Below are 21,946 nucleotides of genomic sequence, written 5' to 3'. Positions count from 1 at the left end.
AGTGTTCTAGTAAAGATTAGGTCTAGGAAGCTAATAAATAGCTTATTTAATGAGAACCATTATTTTAATTTTCTTTTAATTTATTTTTTATTTTTTTGAGATAAGGTGTTGCTGTTTCTCAGGCTGGAGTGCAGTGGTGTAATTTTGGCTCACTGCAGCCTCTGCCTCCCATCTCTGTCTTTGGAGTAGCTGGGACTACAGGCACGTGTCACCATGCTTGGCTAATTTTTAAATTTTCTTTGTAGAGATGAGGTCTTGAACTCCTGGGCTCAAGCAATTCTCCCACCTCAGCCTTCCAAAGCGCTTGGATTATAGTCGTGAGCCACCATGCCAGCCTCAGTTTTCTTTTAAGAGACTGGTTTTAAAGAATGAATGGTTTGGCTGAAAACATATGCAGTAGTAGTGCAATCAGTGGTCTTTCAGAGTCTGCTTCCATAATTCTACTTTACTTGATACTTCTGGTCTGTGTTAATCTTACTGTAATTACAATACTGGGTCTTATTTTGGAAAGGCTATTTTGATAAAATGGATTGTTACAAAAATTAGCTTGGCATGGTAGTGCACACCCGTAGTCCTACATACTCGGGAGGCTGAGGCAGGAGGATCACTTGAGACCGGGAGTTTGATGCTGCAGTGAGCTATGACTGTGCCACTGCATTCCACCCTGGGTGAGCCCTCTCACTAAAATAAATAAATAAGCAAGTAAGTAAATAAATAAATAAGAATAAAGGCTAAAATTCTCCCTGCCTTCCTTAATAAAAAGTATATGATGACTCCTTGTTAAAATACATGATGAGTTTTAGAAGGAATGTCAGTTATTCAAAGAGTGCCTCAATTATCAATGACTTTGAAATAAACTACTCTGGAAAACTGTCATAGCTTTGAAAATAAAAACTGTTGCCAAAATAATGATTTATGACTTTATTCCACAAATATTTATTGATTCCCTACTAAGTACCAGGCAGATAAAAATATCCTTGACCTCAAAGAACTTGCATTCTAATGAGGAAGATAGATAGCAAACATAAACAACAAATAAGTAATTTCAGATAGTGGGATGAGCTGTGGAAAACAGCAGGAAAGGTAGTAGAGAGTAACTGAAATGGAGTGAGGAGTTATTCTACTTATTTATTTATTTTAAGCTTATTCTTGCCTCAGGAAAGAGCTATTTTCGATAGAGCAGGTAAAAAAAACCCTCTCTGAGTATGTCACATTTGAGCAGAAATGTGAATGATGCCAAAGATCAAACAATGAACAATAAGAAAAATGAAACACTATCCCAGGCAAAGGGGACAGCAATTATAAATGCCCTAAAGATGGATTGGTCTTTATAAAGTCAAGAAACAACACAGATCAGTTTAATAGAATAGAGACTCCAGAAATAAATCCTAACATTTATAGTCAGATGATTTTGACAAAGGGTTCAAGGTAATTCACTGGGTGAAAGAAGAGTCTTTCAACAAATGGTGCTGGGACAAGATACCCACATGCAGAGGAATAAATCTGTACTCATATCTCACACCACACACAAAAGTTATATAAAGTAGACCAGAGGCTGAAACATAAGACCTAGATTATAAAACTCTTTGATGAAAATACAAAAGGAGTAAAGTTCATCACCTTAGATTAGGCAATGATTCTCAAATATGAAACCAAAGACGATATAAGAGATTGATATGTTGGACTTCATAAAAACTAAAAACTTTTGTGCTTCAAAGAAGACCATCAAAAAGTGAAAAGAAAACCCACAGAATGAGAGAAAATATTTGCAAATGATATATCTGATTAGGGTTGTATATCCAGAATATATAGATAACTTTTACAATCCAATAATAAAAAGACATCCAAATTTAAAAATAGGCAAAATTTTTTTAAAGACATTTCTCCAAAGAAGATACATAAACATTCAAAAAGTATATGAAAATACACTCAATATCATTAGTCATTACAGAAATGTAAATCAAAATGACAATGAGATACTAATGAACAGGATGGCGATAGTACAAAAGACAAACAATAATAAGTACTGGTAAGGATGTGGAAAAGGTGGAACCCACATTCACTGCTGTTCAGAATTAATATGTTGTAACCACTTTTAGAAAAGAATTTGGCAGTTCCTCAAAATGCTAAACATAATTACCATATGACTCAGCAATTTCACCTCTATGTATCTACCCAAGAAAAATGAAAACGTGTATCTCCACACAAATTTGTACATTAATGTTCATAGCAGCATTATTCTTAATAGCCAAAAAGTAGAAACAACCCAAATGTCCATCAACCATCAACTGATAAATGCATAAGCAAAATGTGGTATATCCATACAATGGAATATCATTTAGCAATGACAAAGAATGAAATACTGATACATGCTACATTCAGTTCCTTATGCTAAGTGAAAGGAGCAAATCACAAAAATACATGTATTGTATGATCCCATTGATACTAATTGTCCAGAATAGGCAAATACATAGAGACAGAAAGTAGACGAGTGGTTGTCTAGGGCTGGAGGGAGTATGTAAAGTGACTGCTCAAGGATGCAAAGTTTCTTTTTGAATGATGAAAATGTCGTAAAGTTAGAGTATAGTGATAGTTACACAACTGTACAAATGTAATGAAAACAATAAATTATACACTTTAAGCAGGTGAACTTTATTGTATATAAATTATATCAATAAAGCCGTTAAAAAACAAGGTCACCATGACAGAGCTAAGGAAAGAATAGAAGGAGAGGAAGGTGAGGCCAGATCTGCAGGGACGCTGTGCCATAGTAAGGATTTAAAATTTATTCAGAAATTTTGAAAGCCACTAGAGCATTTTAAGAGGAAGAATGGTGTAATATAATTTACGTTTATTAAAAAAGATCACTTTAGTAGTGGAGAATAGACAAAAGGGAGGTAAACTGGAAGAAGAGAAAGCAATATGGAAGCTTTTGAAGTAGTCAGGGGTGAGGTTATGGCCAACTAAGATGGCAGCTGTGTGGGTGGTGAGAAGTGGTGGGTTCAAGACATACCTTGATAAAATTGCTGTGGATTGAGTGTAGGCTGTGAGGAAGGGGAATCAAGGATGTTTGGTCATATCAAAAGGGTGATAGGCCATTAACTGAAATGGGGAAGTAGGTTTGGTAGAGTTGGCAGCAGGAAATGGTTTTTTAAAACCATGCTAAGTTTAAGAAACTCATCAGACATCCAGGTTGAGATGTCAACAAGTAGCTAATTGCATATAAGCTTCTGGAGTGAAGGAGAGAGACGAAGGCTGGGGATACAAATTTTGGAGAAAAAGGTCAAACTACATGGCTGAGAGGTCAAATGAGATGAGGATGGAGATTTGACAATGGGACTTGACAAAAGCAGAAAGAATGCTTTATGGTATGTAAATTAAGCTTGAAATTAAAGTTACTGCTACTTTTAGCTCCTGGTTTTATGGGTTATTATATAACAGCAGTTTTATGATAAAGAGTGCTATGCAATAATAAGCTATTACAATTTTTCATTTTGACTTACATTATGTGCCTTACTTAGCCATACAAAATACACATAAAACTTCTCAGTATTTTCCAAAATTTCTAATAAGCCCATGAAATAGGCTCAAAAAGGAAACTGATTATAAAAATGTATACGTGTTAATATTCAAGGATAATTAATATTTTTTGAAGTACAAATTCTTCTATATTCAAATCTCTTCCTGTTGTGAATGAAAGATTCAAATCCAGCTCAAATTCCTAGTTAAATCTTTCAAAAAGATGTATTGGTCAGCTGGGTGCGATGGCTTACACCTGTAATCCCAGAGCTTTGAGTGGCTGAGGGCGGTGGATCACTTGAGCCCAGGAGTTCGAGACCAGCCTGGCCAACGTGGCGAAACTCCATCTCTACTAAAAATACCAAAATTAGCTGGTGTGGTGGAGCATGCTGTAATCCCAGCTACTCGGGAGGCTGAGGCAGGAGAATCGCTTGAATCCAGGAGGCGGAGGCTGTGGTGAGATTGCTCCACTGCACACCAGCCTGGGTGACAGAGGCTTTGCCTCAAAAAAAAAAAAAAAAAAAAAAAAAGAAGACGTACTGGTCTCAAGATTGACTAATAAAATCCCCTGATGTAACATTTTCTAGGTCTTTCAGAAAAAATTAGCTGATTCTGTATGTATCTAGGAAACAGAAACTCAAATGCATTTTTAGTCTGGAAATAAATTTTAAAGATTAGTCATTTCATTTCCTTCATTTTGGGCTTAAGGAAACCAACAAGATAATATGTATTTAGTGCAACATTGAAATAAATCTTTTTATTCCCACTGCAATGTTTACTGCATTCTACCATATGACTGCACACGACTTATAAAGTCAATTGATAGAATTTCTGATGTTGAATTACACATTCTCTGTGTCAAACTATGAATTAGGAATTCAGAACTGAGGCATTATTTTGATGACTGGAGAATACAATTCTATGGGAGAAATATTCACAAATAGCAATTCATTAAGTGGGACAGGATAAGGCACAGGATGTCCCTGAAATAACTTGAGTAAATAACATAGATTAAAACTACATTAATACCTATTTTACAAATACCTTTATTGAAATATTCCCTTTTAATTAAAAATTTATAATTTAAATAAAACAAATATCTCCAAATGTTTCTTCTTACACCACTCAGCGGAATGTAGTTTTCTTCACCTGCAAACAATAAACGAAGTCCTCACCTGGAACTCTTGAGTGCTCTTTGGGCAGTTGACCAGAGCATCTAATCTAAAGAGATGTCTGAAGTCCTGTCTCTCAGCTAACTGTTTTATGTACTCCACATAATATTAAGTATTAAAATGATTTCTTCCAGGATAGACTACAGCATCTCCTTGTGAGTATGTTTTGGAACTTTTTTCCCCTTAAATATGATGGATGCACATCATTTTTTATAACTCTCTGAGGCTGATTCTAACGTGAGCTTACAAGCTCTCTTTCAGGCACAAACTTTAGTTGCATGTATACTTGCAGGCACTGGCAGGAGACAGCCATGGAGCTCCTGCTGTTCTGATGTCTCAGGTTGGTTGGGCTCCTGCCATTTTGATATGTTAGGGAGGTCCTCTTGTCCAGGGCAGACATGGAGTGAGGGGTGTATGTTTCCATCGTTTCACTCTTCTAATGTGAATTTACTCTTGACTTGTGTGCTTGGCTACTCTTGACTTTTCCGTCATTTCACTCTTCCAGTGTCAGTTTACTCTCGACATGTGATGCAGGCTGCAGCATGTAATGTGGTAGACTCATGAGACTGGGTTCTAATCCCAGCCCAGCTTCTAAATTGTGTGACCACAGGCAAGACATTTAACTTATCTTAGTCTTAGTTTTGTAGTCTATAAAATGGCAACTGCTCTACCTATATCACAGCATTATCAATTAAATTAAATCAGTGAATACATTAAAGGGTTTTGAAAGGTTTGAAGCATCATGCTGATGTTTTTCCTTCCTATTTCTGCTTTGGCATCTACATTATCTACTTATCTGAATATACTGTGTCTTGTATTACACATTTGCAAAAGGGAGAGACAAAGCTGATGTTTGTTTCTTTTAAAAATATCCAACAGCTTATGGGCAACTTCTGTATGCTTTTAAGTAGTGATATTCTCAATATATTATTCAGCTGATAAATTGTTGCACTATAGAACATCTAAAGCAGAGCTCCTCAACCTTGGCTACACAACGGAATCACCTTGGGGAGTTTTCAAAAGTCTCACTGCCCAGGTCACACGCAGACTACTAAAATCAGTTTTTCTGGGGATGAGAGGAAGACATCAGTGTTTCTTAAAGCCCCTCAACAGATTCTGCAGCTGCAGTTAAGAACAATTTATATAAAGCATTACCATATTGTGACGGGGAGGATACGGTGGATGGGATCTTTAAGCTTCTTCAGTCACACTGGGACACAAAGGAAAGATCTAATAGGATGAATATTCTAATGAAGGGTTTGCCATGTGGAATGGGAGTCAAACCTCCACTTTCTGGCTGTTTTATTCAGTTCACTACTTAATACAACTCTGACTCTTACCCTCTGTTACGTTTGTAAGTAATCTAAATGGTTTATGCATTAAAATCTCCTTTTCAAGTAAAATCCCTTGATAATGAACTTCAGGTGACATGCACATGGTTTTTGCTGCAGATATTATTTGAAGTCAGATTTATAGTCTACAGAAATTAATACATTGAATCTAGGTAACATTTTATAGTTGAAACATAACTTCCATATATTTAATTTAAACCTAGAGTTGAAAACAGACTTGATACTCATTATTTCTGAAAAATAAACGTGAAAAAAAGTGCATTAAACTAGAAGTTTAGGTTTTTAGAGTTCTTGAATATTTTGTCCTTTTTATTGTGATGGGTGGTTTGAAAGTTTAGATGGTTTTATCACTGAAGGGGAACCTCAAAACTTACTAAATGCTTCTTTATGGCTAAACAAAGTTCAATACTCTGCTTACGTAACAAATGACACTCATTCTAATTCATTCAATGTCGTCAGTTTTGGCATTTATTATATATGTTCACATGGAACTTATTTTAATCAGGTTAAAAATACACTAGTTCTTTGGGTGACATTAAGGGATACAGAGGTATGTTTTCATTAATAATAAAAGTTTCCATTTGTTCAGTAGCTTTTTCTTTTCAAAGCAATTGGAAGAATTCATGTGAGTTCACTTGAACAATCCATAGGCAGTTCTATAATTCTGAGTTATAGTTCAGGCAGCTTTAATTAATGTCATTTGACAGAGAGGGCATTGAGATCATGTGGTGAATTTTACAGTAAGATTAGGACACAGGACTTGGATTGGGGTCAGAAAAAAACCTGACTTAAAATTCCAGCTTGGCCAATTACACTTTCCATAAATTATTTTCTCTCTGCCTTGGTTTCTTCACTTGTAAAAAGAAAATAAGACTATTATGAGGATTAAATAAAATAGTATATGTAAGCAGGACCAGTTATATAATTAGTTGGGCCTGATGCAAAATAAAAAAGTGGGCTCCTTGATCAACAATTACTAATAATTACAAGATGGTGACAGCAGGGAATTAATCCAAATGTGGGGCCCTTTCAAGTGCAGGACCTTATGCATCTCTACAGGTCACATGCCTCTGATGCCAGACCTGTGTGTGAGAAATAGAGTGTAAAACACATAGCAGGTGCTTAATATATGGTAACTGCCATCCCTTTCTTTGCAATTTTCATTCAGATTTCCTTTCCTTGAATCGAAAAATGTGTATTCACTGTAATCAGATTTTGTTTTACCTGTAGTATTTCAATAAGTGACTACTGTTTAACTAAAGTTTCCAAGCTTTACTTTAACAGAAATTATTGTGTTTTATTATACTGAGTAGACTTTCTTTGTACCACATTTATTGTGTCTCCTTGCTCTTAAAAATGTTGAATAATTTAGGTTTTTTCCACATTGTACCTGACCAAATTTACCATTGTTGTTAGATAATTTAAGTTCAACTTTGCTTTTCTCTTTATGGCTCTTTTATAGCACCACTAGAAATGTCTTATTAAAATAGAATGTTTTGATTTATATGCCCCAAATCTACATTAGAAATTTTATGTTACCTCACTGCTCTTTGCACTTAAATCATTACTCCATAATTTTCATGTGAATCTCCATAAAGTCTTTACATGTTTTAACTGTTCTTCTCCATTTTTTTCCTGGTTAAATTTGGAATAAAAGTCTTCTTTTAAAACACACAGCCACATACACTTATTAAAAAGGTCTGAATTTTCAAAAGAAATATAACTTACGAAAGTAAAAAACACATGAAATAATTTCATTATGAGAGTGAAATATATAACCTTTCAGCCTCTTTTAATGTTTCTTGGTTTTTTTTCTATCTGTAGATGAAGGAGGCTGGGACTGATAAAATCATTAAGTTTCTTCAAATATTTGAATTCTTAAAATATTCTATTTCTACTGTTTTCTGTTTCTATACCCTCAGTGCTAAGCTTACGGGGAGTGTGTGTGTGTGTGTGTGTGTGTGTGTGTATGTAGAACTGTATTAGTTGACTCTCACAAATTCTTTTTGAATGTTGTTGGTGGGTAGCAATGTTCTCATTTGATCAGGAGAGAAACAGACGCTCAGGAAGAGTTAATAACTTGGCCAAGGACAAGTGGCTAATAAACATAAACATGAAACTAGAACTCCAGATTCTGAGACCTACTCCTAGTATCTCTTTCTTGAACACTAAGCTAAATGAAAAAGTGGAGAGGTTAGAAAAAGAAAAAGAGATGAAAGAAATCAGGGTAGTAGTCAGTGGTGTGCTGGAAAATATTTAATAAACAGCTGGTTGGGGTTGGGAGAGTGCCCTAATTCGGAGTGTTTGCTGATGTTCCTGGTATAATTTTTCCCACGACTTCGACCTATTAATATGATGTCATTGAAGGTGTGGTTGGGAAGAGGAGCACATGACAATGTGCCAATATGAGCTGGCCAGTTGTGAAAACAGCTTTAAGAAACTGACTCACGATTTATAATGGGATGAGAGGTAGCATAGTTTGGGGACCAGAACTGGTTGTTTAAATGCCTTTAGGCTTTCTTTCACTCCAAAGTCTTTTTTACTGATACATAATGATATTTGTATATATTCATGGGGTGCATGTGATATTTTGTCACATGCACAGAATGTGTAATCAAGTCAAGGCAAAGGCATTTAGGATACCTATCACCACGAGCATTTACCATTTCTTTATGTTGAGAATATTCCAAGTCCTCACTTCTAGCTATTTTGAAATGTACAATACATCCAAAACCATTTCAGCCTGAAACCAAGGCAGAAAAAACTGGGACACCAAAAGGTGTTATATTTAAGTCCCTTCCTTAACATATAGGCAGTTCTACAATTCTGAGTTATAGTTCAGACAGGTTTAAGCATTCAATTGAATGCTTAAATTTTATCTCTCAGTTTGAAATGTACTTGATGTTATCAAGCTGTGAATGAAAACATTTGAGAGCTACTATAAATACATTTTTCTGAAATAATCATAATGTTCTAAACTCAATACATGTGTAAACTTTAAAACTTAGTAATCTTCTTACTAGCCAAAATTTATATAATTTACATTTTTTGGGGGAAATACTATTAAAATAGCCTTAAATTTAGGGTGTTCAGAATAACTGCATGCTAACACTAAACCTACTTTTCAATGTAGGCAAAAACAGATAGCATTAATCTCAGTGGGTTTTCAAATGCATTGATTCTGGGAGGAAAAAACCATGTAGCTATTAATAAGAATAACTAAATCAGAGAACTGGTTTGAGTTATGATACTTGTGGGCAAGTAATATCTATGAACAATTTTTTAACCTCCTAAGATGCCTTTGGTAAAGCATAATTTAAAATTGTATTAACTTTTTAGAGTACCTGGAGAATTAAAAACCCCATATCATTATCTGATTAAAGGCACCTGTCTGGTTTATGATACCTTAAACTCAACACTTGACCTAGATTAAGGCAGGAGAGGGAGAAAATTTTTACAACATACCTATGATTCTGAGAATGACTAGCACATAATCTAGGCTTCAAGAAGGATATTAAGAAATAGAGGAGATGTTTAAAGCCCTTGGAATCCAAATGATAAATGGCTCTTAACAATATAAAGGGAAAATCTGGAGAATGAAGTTAATTTTGATATGTTTAGAAAGTCAGGTGGGGTGATACGTAAAACTTTGATAAGTAATAATAAAATGAAGCTTTTATAGACCATATTACAAGTCAGAAAAGTCAGTAGGAATGTTGCCTATCTGAATAATGAAATAAGAGAAATTAATTTTAACAGTGTATTAAGATCTTAATGTTTCACTTTCTAAGATTAATATAGTTCAATAGATGCAATGCCATTCAATTTTCCAGTTCTAAGGAACTAAAACAGATTCTACAATGGAAAAGCAAATCCTAATTTTAGATAGGTTTGAAGGGTGCAATTCTTTGCGCTACATGGCATTTATCAGTAACTTTTGAAGCACGTCAGAAACATTTCCCTTCTAACTGTTCTTTATAATTATCTTCGTAGCAAAGCTTTATCTCTGCACCATTCAACAATCAGAAGATAGGACTTTTAAAAGATATTCCCGCAGATGGGGGAAATAATATAGTTTACTTTCACACTGAAGGTTTCACCAGAGGACTTGGTAAATATACCTAATCCATTGAAGTCCTTTATAACGTTCAAAATCTGTACTGTAGAGCTAAATTGGAGTTAGGAGTGGGTAGGAGAGGGTGTAGGATAGTACTGGAAAAACTACTCTGCCCCATCAATTTTTCCTTTTGTAAAATGGGTATTTTACCAACCACAAATTCCTATATGTTGTAGTCCTTAACCACTGGAAAGAATGATAAAATCCCCACAAAGAGGGCCCTACCCCATTCAACATGGTGATGGCATTGTGTCCTGGACCACGTTAATGAGGGAAGGCAAACTCTGGACTCTTTGGACTTTTCTCTCCTGAAAATTTGTCAGTAATAAAGAAACACTTCTCACCTGCTCTGGATATCCATCCATACTCCTCTGCCCTTTAGTTTGAATTAAGCACCGTCCAGGCTGAGGTCCCCGGGTGGCCTGTGAAGAGGGGATCTGAATAGGCAATGGTGACTGAAATTGCTGGATGGTCACTTTGTTTATATTTCCTTCATATGGCTGCTGCTCCCGGCTGCGATGCTGAAGGCTTTGGGACCCCATCAACGTCTGGATGTGGCTGCCTGCCTGTGGAGAAGATAATCTGTCAGGCAAAGATTCATGGTGCTGAAAAGATGTGATTAAAGTAGAAAGCACGTACAGAATACCTCTCTGGTAAAGCGGCACCATTTGGGCTCTCAGCCATGGCCGGAAAGGATAATGAAGAAACAGCAAGGGTCTGTCTACTGTGGTTTGTGAAAATGTTAATATTGCAGCAAGGTCACATTAAATACATTCATAGTCATCTGCTGGTTTGCCAGAGATAATTTTCACCTCACTTTAAAGGAACAAAATTCAGTTTGAAAAATCTCAGGAAGAAAATTAAGTCACAACTTAAAAATAAAGGGGAGCTGTATCTGGTATTTCATCTTGAAATATACCAGAGAGAGACAGAGAGATGTTAATATATGTAACACCATGGGGAAAATGATGGAAACAGTTTTCTGATTCTGAAGCAAGTAAGTTTGTTCAGATGAGTAAAACCAATATTTATCGATTATCACCATTATTCAAATACAGCCTTTGAAATCTTTAAGTTACAATAAAACTTAATCATGTGATAAATTCCTATGGGGGCACTAGCTATGGAACCGTCTTCAAAATGAGCTCTCCCTGCAGAAGATCATCTAGTCATGAGCTTTCAGACAGATTAATCAGTGCCCTTTATTTAAACCAATAATAATCATTTCTGAATTCTTAAAGGTGGAGGAGAGAGGGTATGCTTGCTGCGGTCTCTCATCTTTAAATGATATGATCATACCCGTACTTCTTTGTTGACTCCTGTTTTCTCACCTTCATTTTAGCACCAGCTCCTTGCATCATTCTATCTGATGTCTTTTCTACCAACCAAGCAAGCAGTTTTGTGTGTGAGCTGGTAAGCCAGAATATGCCTTTCTAAACTGAGAATGGTTTAACATGGAGGTCCAACACAGAAAATGAATGCTGATCATGAATAATTTTAAACATATATTTTAGTGCTGTGCTTAGTACTTCACCCATTACTATTGAAAGATGTGGGGATTTATTTCCTGAATTCATTTTCTTTCCTCTTGATCTTTTAAGGATAGGTGACTTGAATTCAAAAGTGAATGTCATCTTTGAATTCATTAGCTAGGAAAGCTTGTGAAAGCCCTGACTAATCAAGATTTTTGATTACTATGAAAACGTTAGGTTGGAGTAATAAAAAGATAATTACTAAATAAGTATTCATGGAAGAGATTAAATTTAATTAAAGTTTTTAAAGAAGAGCAACATAAAAAACACTACAGTGATAATGAAAAACCATTTGCAGAGGAAAAATATATTGCTGGATTCCAAACAAGAACAACTTCAAAAGAAAATATGAAAAATTATTATTTGGCAATATGTAAGGCAAAATAAACAACCATTTGATTATATTTTAGATGTCCAATTGACTGTCTTAGTATAATTTACAATTGTTTACATTTGAAAACAGTAAAGATATCTCAGACATGAGAAACGGGAGGAAAAGATGCAAAAAAGGGCTTCAGCCTATGCCAGCACAATGTGAAATCAATTATCAATCCAACCCTGTCCAACGCATATCCAGTGATTACAGATCTATAACCTCATAAATACAACGAAGATAATCTCATAAAGGGCAAATCTGTATTTCTCTGTTGTATCTATTCCTTTCCCAGAAATCTTAATGAAAGAAGATATTGCAGGCTTTTCAGCCATTCTAGAAGATGAAACACCCTTGTGGTCGAGTTTTTCCTTATTGCAAATTCAACTCTTGCTTGCTGCCATGGAATATTTTTTCTTTTTTTTCCAGAGGGTGTAAGTTGCATTGTGTTCTTTTGTTTGGAGGAGAAGGCATCCATGATAAGCTCAGTATCACATTTTGATCTGCTGTATTTTTTTTTTTTTTTGGCAACGGAGTCTTTTTTCTGTTGCCCAGGCTGGAGTGCAGTGGCACGATCTTGGTGCACTGCATCCTCCGTCTCCCAGGTCCAAGTGATTCTCCTGCCTCAGCCTCCCAAGTAGCTGGGATTACAGGCCTGCATCACCATGTCCAGCTAATTATTTGTACTTTTAGTAAAGACAGGGTTTCACCATGCTGGCCAGGTTGGTCTTGAACTCCTGACCTTAAGTGATCCACTGGCCTCAGCCTCTCAAAGTGCTGGGATTACAGGCTGGAGCCACAGTGCCTGGCCTGTACTGCTGTATTCTGAATGAACTCACTGACATGCCCAGTTACATAGCTACAGAAAATGATTTCAGGAGTCAGAGGAGCCAGGGGTGGAACTATCTGACTGAGGGTGACTGGCCTGGCTACTGATAAATCAATTGATTTTTAAGTTTATATCTGCTTCCATTGGCAGAATATTCATGGGTCTTCAGTCAGTGCTTGAACCAGTGGAAGTGACAACTGGCAGTTTAATTGAAAGTGATCATATAGATAAGCAAAGCATTTTTCCACCCAGACAAACTTAGAAGGATCCAGAACATGGCTTGATTCCATGAAATATAATCTACATGAGAAAATTAATAACTGCTTATAGATTACTTTGTTGATTAGAGTATTGTAGTACTAGTCTATTCAAGGGTGAAAAGCTAATGCTATATATTGGAGAACTATAGTAGCCTTTGTTATTTGAATTGAGTTTTAATTTTTATTTTTAGAGACAGAGTCTTACTCTGTAGCCCAGGCTGGAGTACAGTGGTGTGATCACAGCTCACTGCAGCCTTGAACTCTCGGTGTAATAGCCTTCAGACTTACCTTTTGGGTGTATTTTTTCTTCTGATAGGACAGGATGTGAGCTCAAGATTATGCTGATTTTGAACTCTTTGAGAGCAAGCATCATATTCCACTGTAAGTGGCATTTTAATGACTGACACAGTAACTAGCATTTAATAAATAATAGCTACCACCCAAACACTTAGTGTAAATATGCTAAAACACCATATACACGTTACCTCTTTAAACTTCACAACAGTGTTAAGAGGTAATTTTTATTATCCAATTTTGCTGAGGACAAAACTAAGGGTGGAAGAGCTTAAGTAAATTTCCCAAGTGATACAACTGGTAACCTGACAGGACCATCATTTGAACCAAGTCTGTCTATCAAAGGTCATCCTTTTAAACACTACATTATACTGCCACCCTTCCCCCGCAAATTGACACCCACCCTCATTAGTTGAACCATGAATTGAAAAGGAACCACGAAAAGGAACAAAAGGATCAAGTTGTTGAGAGAGGATATATTATTCAATTTCTTTAGCAGCTCTTTAATTTGCCAAAAGGCAATTCCCTACTTAGTGAATTAGGTCTATCATCTGTTTTAGATGTTGTGCATGTGACTTCGAGCTTTAGAGTTAAGCAAATAGGATGATGCTTTTGTATTTAGTAATCTATTACTATGAAGTAATTAAGCTCTGCTCTTAGATGGCTTGGCAAAACAAACAATGGGCATGAAAATTACAGGCTGTAAAGTCATTCTGTTTGCAGCAGCAGCAGCAGCAGCAGCAGCAGTTTTTTGTCTCTCTTGGGCTACAGGCTGTGATGAATAATGTTGGGGAATGACAGCTGTAGAAAGCAAAGAATTAACACAATTTTTAAAATAAAGTTAAACAAACATAAATGACGAGGCATCTAGAGGGACAATAATGGTTCGGAAGGACTGTAAAGAGGAAGTTGTTTTTGACTGGCACAAAGGCTTGAGAAAAGTAACAAGGATGTTCATGATGAAGTTCAAAGAACTCATGAAAATGTAGAAAATATAAGAGACTAGACTTATTCATGCAGAGGCTTAGCTATGAGAACACTGACTCATACTGAAGGGGAATTTGAATATGAAGGTTTCCGTAAAGCCTGTGCTACACATTTTGAATAGTAAAAAGAAATAGAGAAGATTTGACATTTGTATGGAACTTTCAAGGGGAGGTTAGTTGTAAAAAATAACATGTGTTTGAGGAGAATAGTGATGGAGTATGTTGTTTTGAAGTTGATCCCCTAAAAAACTGTCAAAGTTTACAGGCAAAACTCTAATATCTATAAGACTCAAGAAAATATTTACATCAAAAACCACAGAAAAGAATTGTTGATTTGACAGCAAACGACACTGTTCATGCAAAATTCATCCCACAGCGAATCAGGCTTATTATGTGAAAGGTGGAAGTATTTGAGAGGCTTTGTATAATATAAAAGACATGGCTTTATCACTGTAAAAATGATTTGGTTTACGCGGGTCTTTTAAAAAACAGTGTTAGACTAAGAAGTGTATTATGTTACTCAATTTGGTCATCTGTTTCATTATCCATCTTGGCTCTTCAACCACCTGGGCTTGCTTCCAAAAGTCAAACACCGCCTTAAAAGATTACAATTTATGCCACTGAGAATGTTCAAAAGAACACAATTCATTCTCTAAAATTAAATCCAAAAGAGTTCTTAAAATGTTTGGAAGCAGAATCATCTCCAAAGGATAACTTACTTTCTGATTTCGAGGAATTAGCACTTGTATAAATAAGTCAGTACCAGTAATATTATAAAACAACAGTAATAACAAAAACCCAGTCCTATTACTTTCTTTTCACATCATGTTTTCTGTGGCACCCCCACTTTTTTTTTTTAATGCAGGTTAGTTGTTAAAAATTAGGCCAGTGGGACACCTGCTTCCAGGTAGATGGGGTAGATGTATTTTGCCCTATTTCTTCCATTAAGTACAACTAAAAAACCTTGGGCATTAGACATAAATAAATGCAAGAAGACTATGAATAATAAAGACAAGGCAGACTAGCTAGGGACCTGTGGAACAAGTCACAGCATGGTGGTAAGTTCTTTGGGCTTATTTTTGTGTCATATATCACAGACTTGGAGCTGAAGAAGCAGACAATCTGAAAATGCCAATAGGTATAAACAATGCTTCAACAAAAGCCTACTCTCTCTAACCAATGGATAGGAAAGACGCAGTCTAACGAGACCGAATGCTTTTAGACAGTAACTCCTCCACTACAGCTGAACACCATAAAAAAAAACCGTAGCCCCACCCCAAACAATGCCAGCAAAAGCCAAGTGTAGAGCCTAGATTTCTACCCTTGTGAGGATATCACAAGGCATACAAACACTTCTGCTAGAGTGATGTTAGAGAAGGCAAGTAGGTGCACAGCACTCATTCCCATCAACTAGTAATAAGCCCCTCTTCTCCAGTGGTGTCAGTGGCGACCACACAAGGAGATTGGACTTCCACTCCTACCCAGAAGTAATGAAGCACCATTTACCTTACTAACAAGGTGGTGTCAGAGAAGGCCTAGGAGAGAGTCAAGACTTTCCCCATCATCCAGTGGTAATGATGCTACCCCCACCAAGTGGAGACCATGTGGGGAGATGAAACTTCCATCCTCACTTAGCAATGATGAGAAGCCTTTACCTCAACTGTCACTGGAAGCTGAATTGGAAAATTGGACTTCTACCTTTACCTGGCCATAACAAGGCAGCACCCCACCCTTCCCCAACTGGAGTGGTGTCAGAGAAAGGCAGCTGAAACAGAAGCTTTAAGTAAGATACAGAGTTTTATAACACAATATAAAAGTGCCCAATTTTAATTAAAAAACCACTCATCATACGAAGAATCAGGAAGATCTCAAACCAAATAAAAAAAGACAATCAATAGATGCTCATACTGAGAGGACAAAGATGTTAGAATTATGATACTTTTAAGGCAGCCACTTAAAAATGCTTCCATGATCAAGTACGCACACACACTTGAAACAAATGAAAAACTAGAAACCATCAGCAAAGAAATATAAAGTCTCAGCAAAGATCCCGGGCATTGTAGCTCAACCCTGTAACTCCAGCACTTTGGGAAGCCAAGGCAGGTGAGTCAGTTGAGGCCAGGAGTTCAAGATCAGCCTGGGCAACACGGCGAAACCCTGTCTTTTTAAGAAATACAAAAAATTAGCCAGGTGTGGTGATGCGTGCCTGTAGTCCCAGCTATTCAGGAGGCTGAGGTGGGAGGATCACCTGAGCTCAGGAGGTCCAGGCTGCAATGAGCTCTGATCACATCACTGCACTCTAGCCTGGAAGATAGAGTGAGACCACGTCAATAAAAAATATACAAAAATTTAAAAATGTCTCAGCAAAGAAACAGAAGATATAAAGAAGAAACAAATGGAGATTTTAGAGCTGAAAAATACAATAACAAATCAAAAACTCAGTGAATAGGTTTAACAGCAGATTGTAGAAAACAGAGGAAAAAAACAGTGAACTGGTAGACAGGACAATATAAATTATTCAATCTGAATAACAGAGAGGAAACACATTGACAAAAATATGAGCAGAGTCTTAGGGACCTGTGGGACTATACAAAAGTTCTAATAATCATGTTATCATGAGGAGAAGAGAAAGGGGTTGGGGCTGAAAAATTACATGATAAAATAATGGCTTAAAAATTCTGAAATTTGGTAAGGAGAAATAAACTTACAGATTCAAGAAGCAAGAATTCAAGAAGCAAGCAAGAAGCAGATTCAAGAAGCAAGAGTTCCACATAGAACAAACCCAAGGAAATCTATGAATAGACTCTGATATAGTTTGGCTGTGTCACCACCCAAAATCTCATCTTGAATTGTAATCCTCATAATCCCTATAATCCCCACATGTCAAGGGCGGGACCAGGTGGAGGTAATTGGATCATGGGGGCAGTTTCTCCTATGCTGTTCTCATGATAGTGAGTGGGTATCATGAGATCTGATGGGTTTATAAGCATCTGGCATTTCCCCTGCTTGCACTCACTCTGTCCTGCCACCCTTTGAAAAAGGTGCCTGCTTCTCCTTTGCCTTCCGCCACGATTATAAGTTTCCTGAGGCCTCCCCAGCAATGTGGAACTGAGTCAATTACATTTCCTTCCTTTATAAATTACCCAGTGTTGGGTATTTCTTCATAGCTGTGTGAGAATGCACAATACAGACACACTATAATTAAACTTCTGAAAACTAAAGACAAGAAAAAATCTAAGAAGCAGCCAGAGAAAAAATGACACCTTACATATAGAGGAAGAAGACTTTGCATAACAGTGGGTATCTCATTGAGAACCATGGATGACAGAAGTAGTGGCATAATTTTTTTCAAGGGCTGAAAGAAAATAATTGTTAGCCTGAAATCCTATACCTGTGAAAATATTGTTTAGCTATGAAAGGGAAATCAAAAGACACTCTCAAGTAAAGAAAACAAAGACAATTTGTTGCTACCAGACCTATCTTAGAATAATGTCTAAAGGATGTTTCCTAAACAGAAAGGAAATGGTAAAAGAAAAAACCTTGTAACATTAGGAAGAAAGAAAGAACATGGTAAGAAAATATACAGGTAAATGCAATGAGCTTTTTTTCCCACTTGAATTTTTGAAATTATGTTTGATGATTGAAGTAAACATTATGTCACCATCTGATATGACTTTAAATGTATGTAGAGGAAATATTTAAGACAATTATTCTCAGAGGAGGATGAACATAAGAACATAATGGGTTTCTATACTTCACTTGAACTGGTAAAGAATGACACCAGTAGACTCTTGTAAGTTATGTATGTATAATGTAATACCAGGAGCACCCACTAAAAAAAGCTACAGAAAGAGATATACTAAAAATGCTATAAATATAAAATACTCAAAACTAAATATATAACACTAAAAACACTATAAATAAAAATGGAATTCTGAAAAATGTTCAGGTGGCCCACAGGAAGGAAGAAAAAGAAAACAGAAAAGCTAAAAAAAACCAAGCACAAACAGAAAACAAAAGATTAAATTGAGACTTAAATCTTAATGTATCAATTCTTACTTTAAATGTAAGAAGTCTAAATACACAAATTCAATGATAGATTTTGGCACAGTAGATTAAAGAACATTACTTAACTATATGCAGATTATAAGAAATCACTTCAAACATAATGATATGGGTAGGTAGAAAGTAAAAGAATCTAAAAAGATATATCATGCAAATATTAATGAAAGAAAAGGAAAATGGCTATATTAACACCAGATAAAGTAGACTTCAGTGCAAACAAACCTTTATGAGAGACAGAGAGGGATTTTATATAATGAAAAACGATTCAGTTCACCAAGAAAACGTAGCAATCCTAAATGTGTACACATTAAACAACAGAGCTGCAAATATTTGAAGCAAAATTGATGGAACTGAAAGAGAAATAGAAAAATCTAAATTTTAGTTGAATTTAACACCCTTCTCTCAATATCTGATGGAAAAACTAGGATGAAAATTATAAAAAATGTAGAATTCAACAATATCATTAATCATATCCAATTATCACTTATAGAATACAGATTCTCTTCAAGTTCCTATAGGATATTTATGAAGATAGATCATATCCCGAAACAGACAACAAAACCCAACAAATTTAAAATAATTGAAATAATATAGAATGTGTTCTTTAACCCTAATGGAATCAAACTAAAAATTAGTAACAGAAAAAACAAAAATCTTCAAACAGTTGAAAACTAAACACACACTTCTAAATAATCCACAGTTCAAAGAGGAGATCTCAAGGGAAATAAATTAATATTTTAAATTCTAAGTAGGTGAAACTACAACATATCAAAATTCATGGAACAGCTAAAGCAGTGCTGAGGAAAATCAATAGCACTAAATTGCATGTATTAGAAAAAAAGATGTATCGAGTTAATCATTAAGCTCCCACCTCAAGAGCCTAGAAAAAAGAAAAGCAAAATAAAACCAAAGTCAACAAAAGGAAGGAATTTAATAATCAGAAGAGTAGAAATCAATGAAATTGAAAATGAATAACAACTGACAAATTAATGAAACAAAGAGTTGTTTCTTTGAAAAAATCAATAAAATCAACACACTTCTAACAAGACTGAAAAGAAGAAAAGAAGGAAGACACAAATGAACCAAAATTAGGAATGAAGAGAGGATATCACTAAAGACCCTTTAGACGTAATAATAAAAAGGTAATACCACAAACTACTACATAGATACATTTGACAACTCTAATAAAATGGGCTACTTCCTTGAAAAGTACAACTACCACAACTCATCCAATATAAAATATAGGTAATTTGAACAGCCCTACAACTATCAAGAAATAAAATCTGTAATTTAAAACTCCCAGGAAAAAAATATCCAGGCCCAGATGGTTTCACTGGACATTTCTACCAAATATTTAAATAAGAATTCTCCAGCTTAGGCAAAATAGTAAGACTCCGTCTCTAAAATTTTTAAATAAAATATTAGTCAGTGTGGTAGTGCACACCTGCAGTCTTAGCTACTTGAGAGGCTGAGGTAGGAGGATCATTGAGCCCAGGAGTTCAAGGGTACAGTGAGCTATGATTGTACTACTGCAATCCAGCCTAGGCAACAGAATGAGACTGTTTCAAAAAAAAGAAAAAAGAAAAATTCATACCAATTCTACACAATCACTTTCAGAAAACAGAAGAGACAATACTTCTTTATTTTATGAAACAAATATTACCCTGATACCAAAAAATAAAAAAAACAAAACAAACAAATAAAGGAAGAAAGGAACAAAGGAAGGAAGTAGGGAAGAAAAAGCCACTATAAACCAATATCCATCATGAATATAGATGCACAAATCCTTAATAAAATATTGGCAATGAAAATTTAGCAATATATAAAAAGAATTATATACCATGACCAAGAGATGTTTATTCTAGTGATACAAAACTTGTTCAATATTTGAAAATCAATCAGTGTAATGCACCATATTCATGGGCTACAGAAGAAAAATTGTGATCATATCAATGGAAGCAGAAAAAGTATTGGACAAAATTCAACATCCATTCATGATGAAAGCGTTCAGAGAAATAGGAATAGAGGAGAACTTCCTCTACTCAATAAAGAGCATCTACAAAAATGTATAGCTAATATACTTAATGGAAAAAACCAAATGCTTTACCACTAAGATCAGGAGCAGACGTAAATGTATACTCTCACTACTCTTATTCAGCATAGTGCTGAAAATTGTAGTCGGTGAAATAATGGAAGAAAAGGAAGTAAAATGCATGAAGATTGAAAAGAAAAAAGAAGCTGTTCTTATTTACAGATGACATTGTCTAGATAGAAAATTCAAAAGAATCAACAACCAAAAAATCTAAAACTAATGAGTGAGTTTAGCTAGGTCATGGGATACAAGACAAACATACACAAATCAAGTGTATTTATGTATGATAGCAATGAACACATGGACACCAAAATTTAAAATGCAATACCATGTATAATCATTCAAAAAATGCAATACTTGGGTATAAATTAAGCAAAGCTTGTATAAAACTTATAAGCTGAAACTCTACTTATATGCTGATGAAGATATCCAAGAAGATTTAAACAAGTGGAGAGACAGACTATACTTATGGAATGAAAGTCTTAAAAAGTAAAGATTCTCTCCAAATTGATATACCAGTTTAATTCTTATCAAAATTCTAGCAAGATTTATATCTAAATACATATGATTATCCTAAAATTCAGAAAGACAATGAATCTAGAATAGCTAAAACAAGTTTGGAAAAGAAGTATAGAGTGAGAGGAATCAGTCTATCTGATTTGAAGTTTATTAGAGTTGTAATCAAGAAAGACCATGTGTTACTGTATTTGCAGAGGGATAGACACATAGACTAATGAAATAGAGCAGAGAACTGATAAATAGATTGACAAAAATATGTCCAAATGATTTGAGACAAAGATGCAAAAGCAATTTAATGTAGGAAAGAATCTTTGCAACAGATGGTGCTGGCCCAGTTTGACATCCATAAGCACAATAAATGAACTTTGACTTATATCTTATATCTTATATCAAAATTAACTCAAAATAGATCACAGACTTAAATGTTAAATGCTAAGAGAATGAAAAAAACTCAAGCTACTGAGTTGGAGAAATATTGTAAATCATGTATCTGATAAAGGATAGTACCTAGAATATACAAAGAACTCTGAAGCTCAATGGTAAAAAGCTAAACAATCCATTTAGAACATGGGCAAAAGATACGAAGAGACATTTTACCGAAGAGGATATACAGATGGAGGCAAATAAGTACATAAAAAGATGTTCAACTTATTAGTCATTATGGTAATTGAAATTAAAACCACAATATTTGCATAATTCACCTCATAATCTGAGTTAATTTTCACTAAGTGTATATATCACTACACACCTAACAGAATGACTAAGACAAAACACAGTGCCAACACCAAATGCAGGAGATGATGAGGAAAAACTAAATTACTCACATATTGCTGCTG

The 21,946-nt window shown here is 35.3% G+C and overlaps 1 protein-coding gene across 3 annotated transcripts in view; it reads right to left on the bottom strand.

Moving 5' to 3' along the window:
* The window catches only part of LRRC7 (leucine rich repeat containing 7), a 643,523-nt gene that overhangs the window by 49,806 nt on the left and 571,771 nt on the right, over positions 1–21,946 (bottom strand). For all 3 annotated transcript variants that reach the window (XM_063625216.1, XM_063625217.1, XM_063625218.1), the window contains one exon: positions 10,505–10,726. In XM_063625216.1, coding sequence (XP_063481286.1) covers positions 10,505–10,726 — 222 coding nt within the window. The remainder of the gene's footprint in view (positions 1–10,504; positions 10,727–21,946) is intronic.

Source organism: Symphalangus syndactylus, chromosome 12 (genome assembly GCF_028878055.3).
Source record: "Symphalangus syndactylus isolate Jambi chromosome 12, NHGRI_mSymSyn1-v2.1_pri, whole genome shotgun sequence".
Classification (NCBI taxonomy): Eukaryota; Metazoa; Chordata; class Mammalia; order Primates; family Hylobatidae; genus Symphalangus; species Symphalangus syndactylus.
Note: the sequence above shows the minus strand (reverse complement) of the source record. Positions and strands in the feature narration are given on the sequence as shown.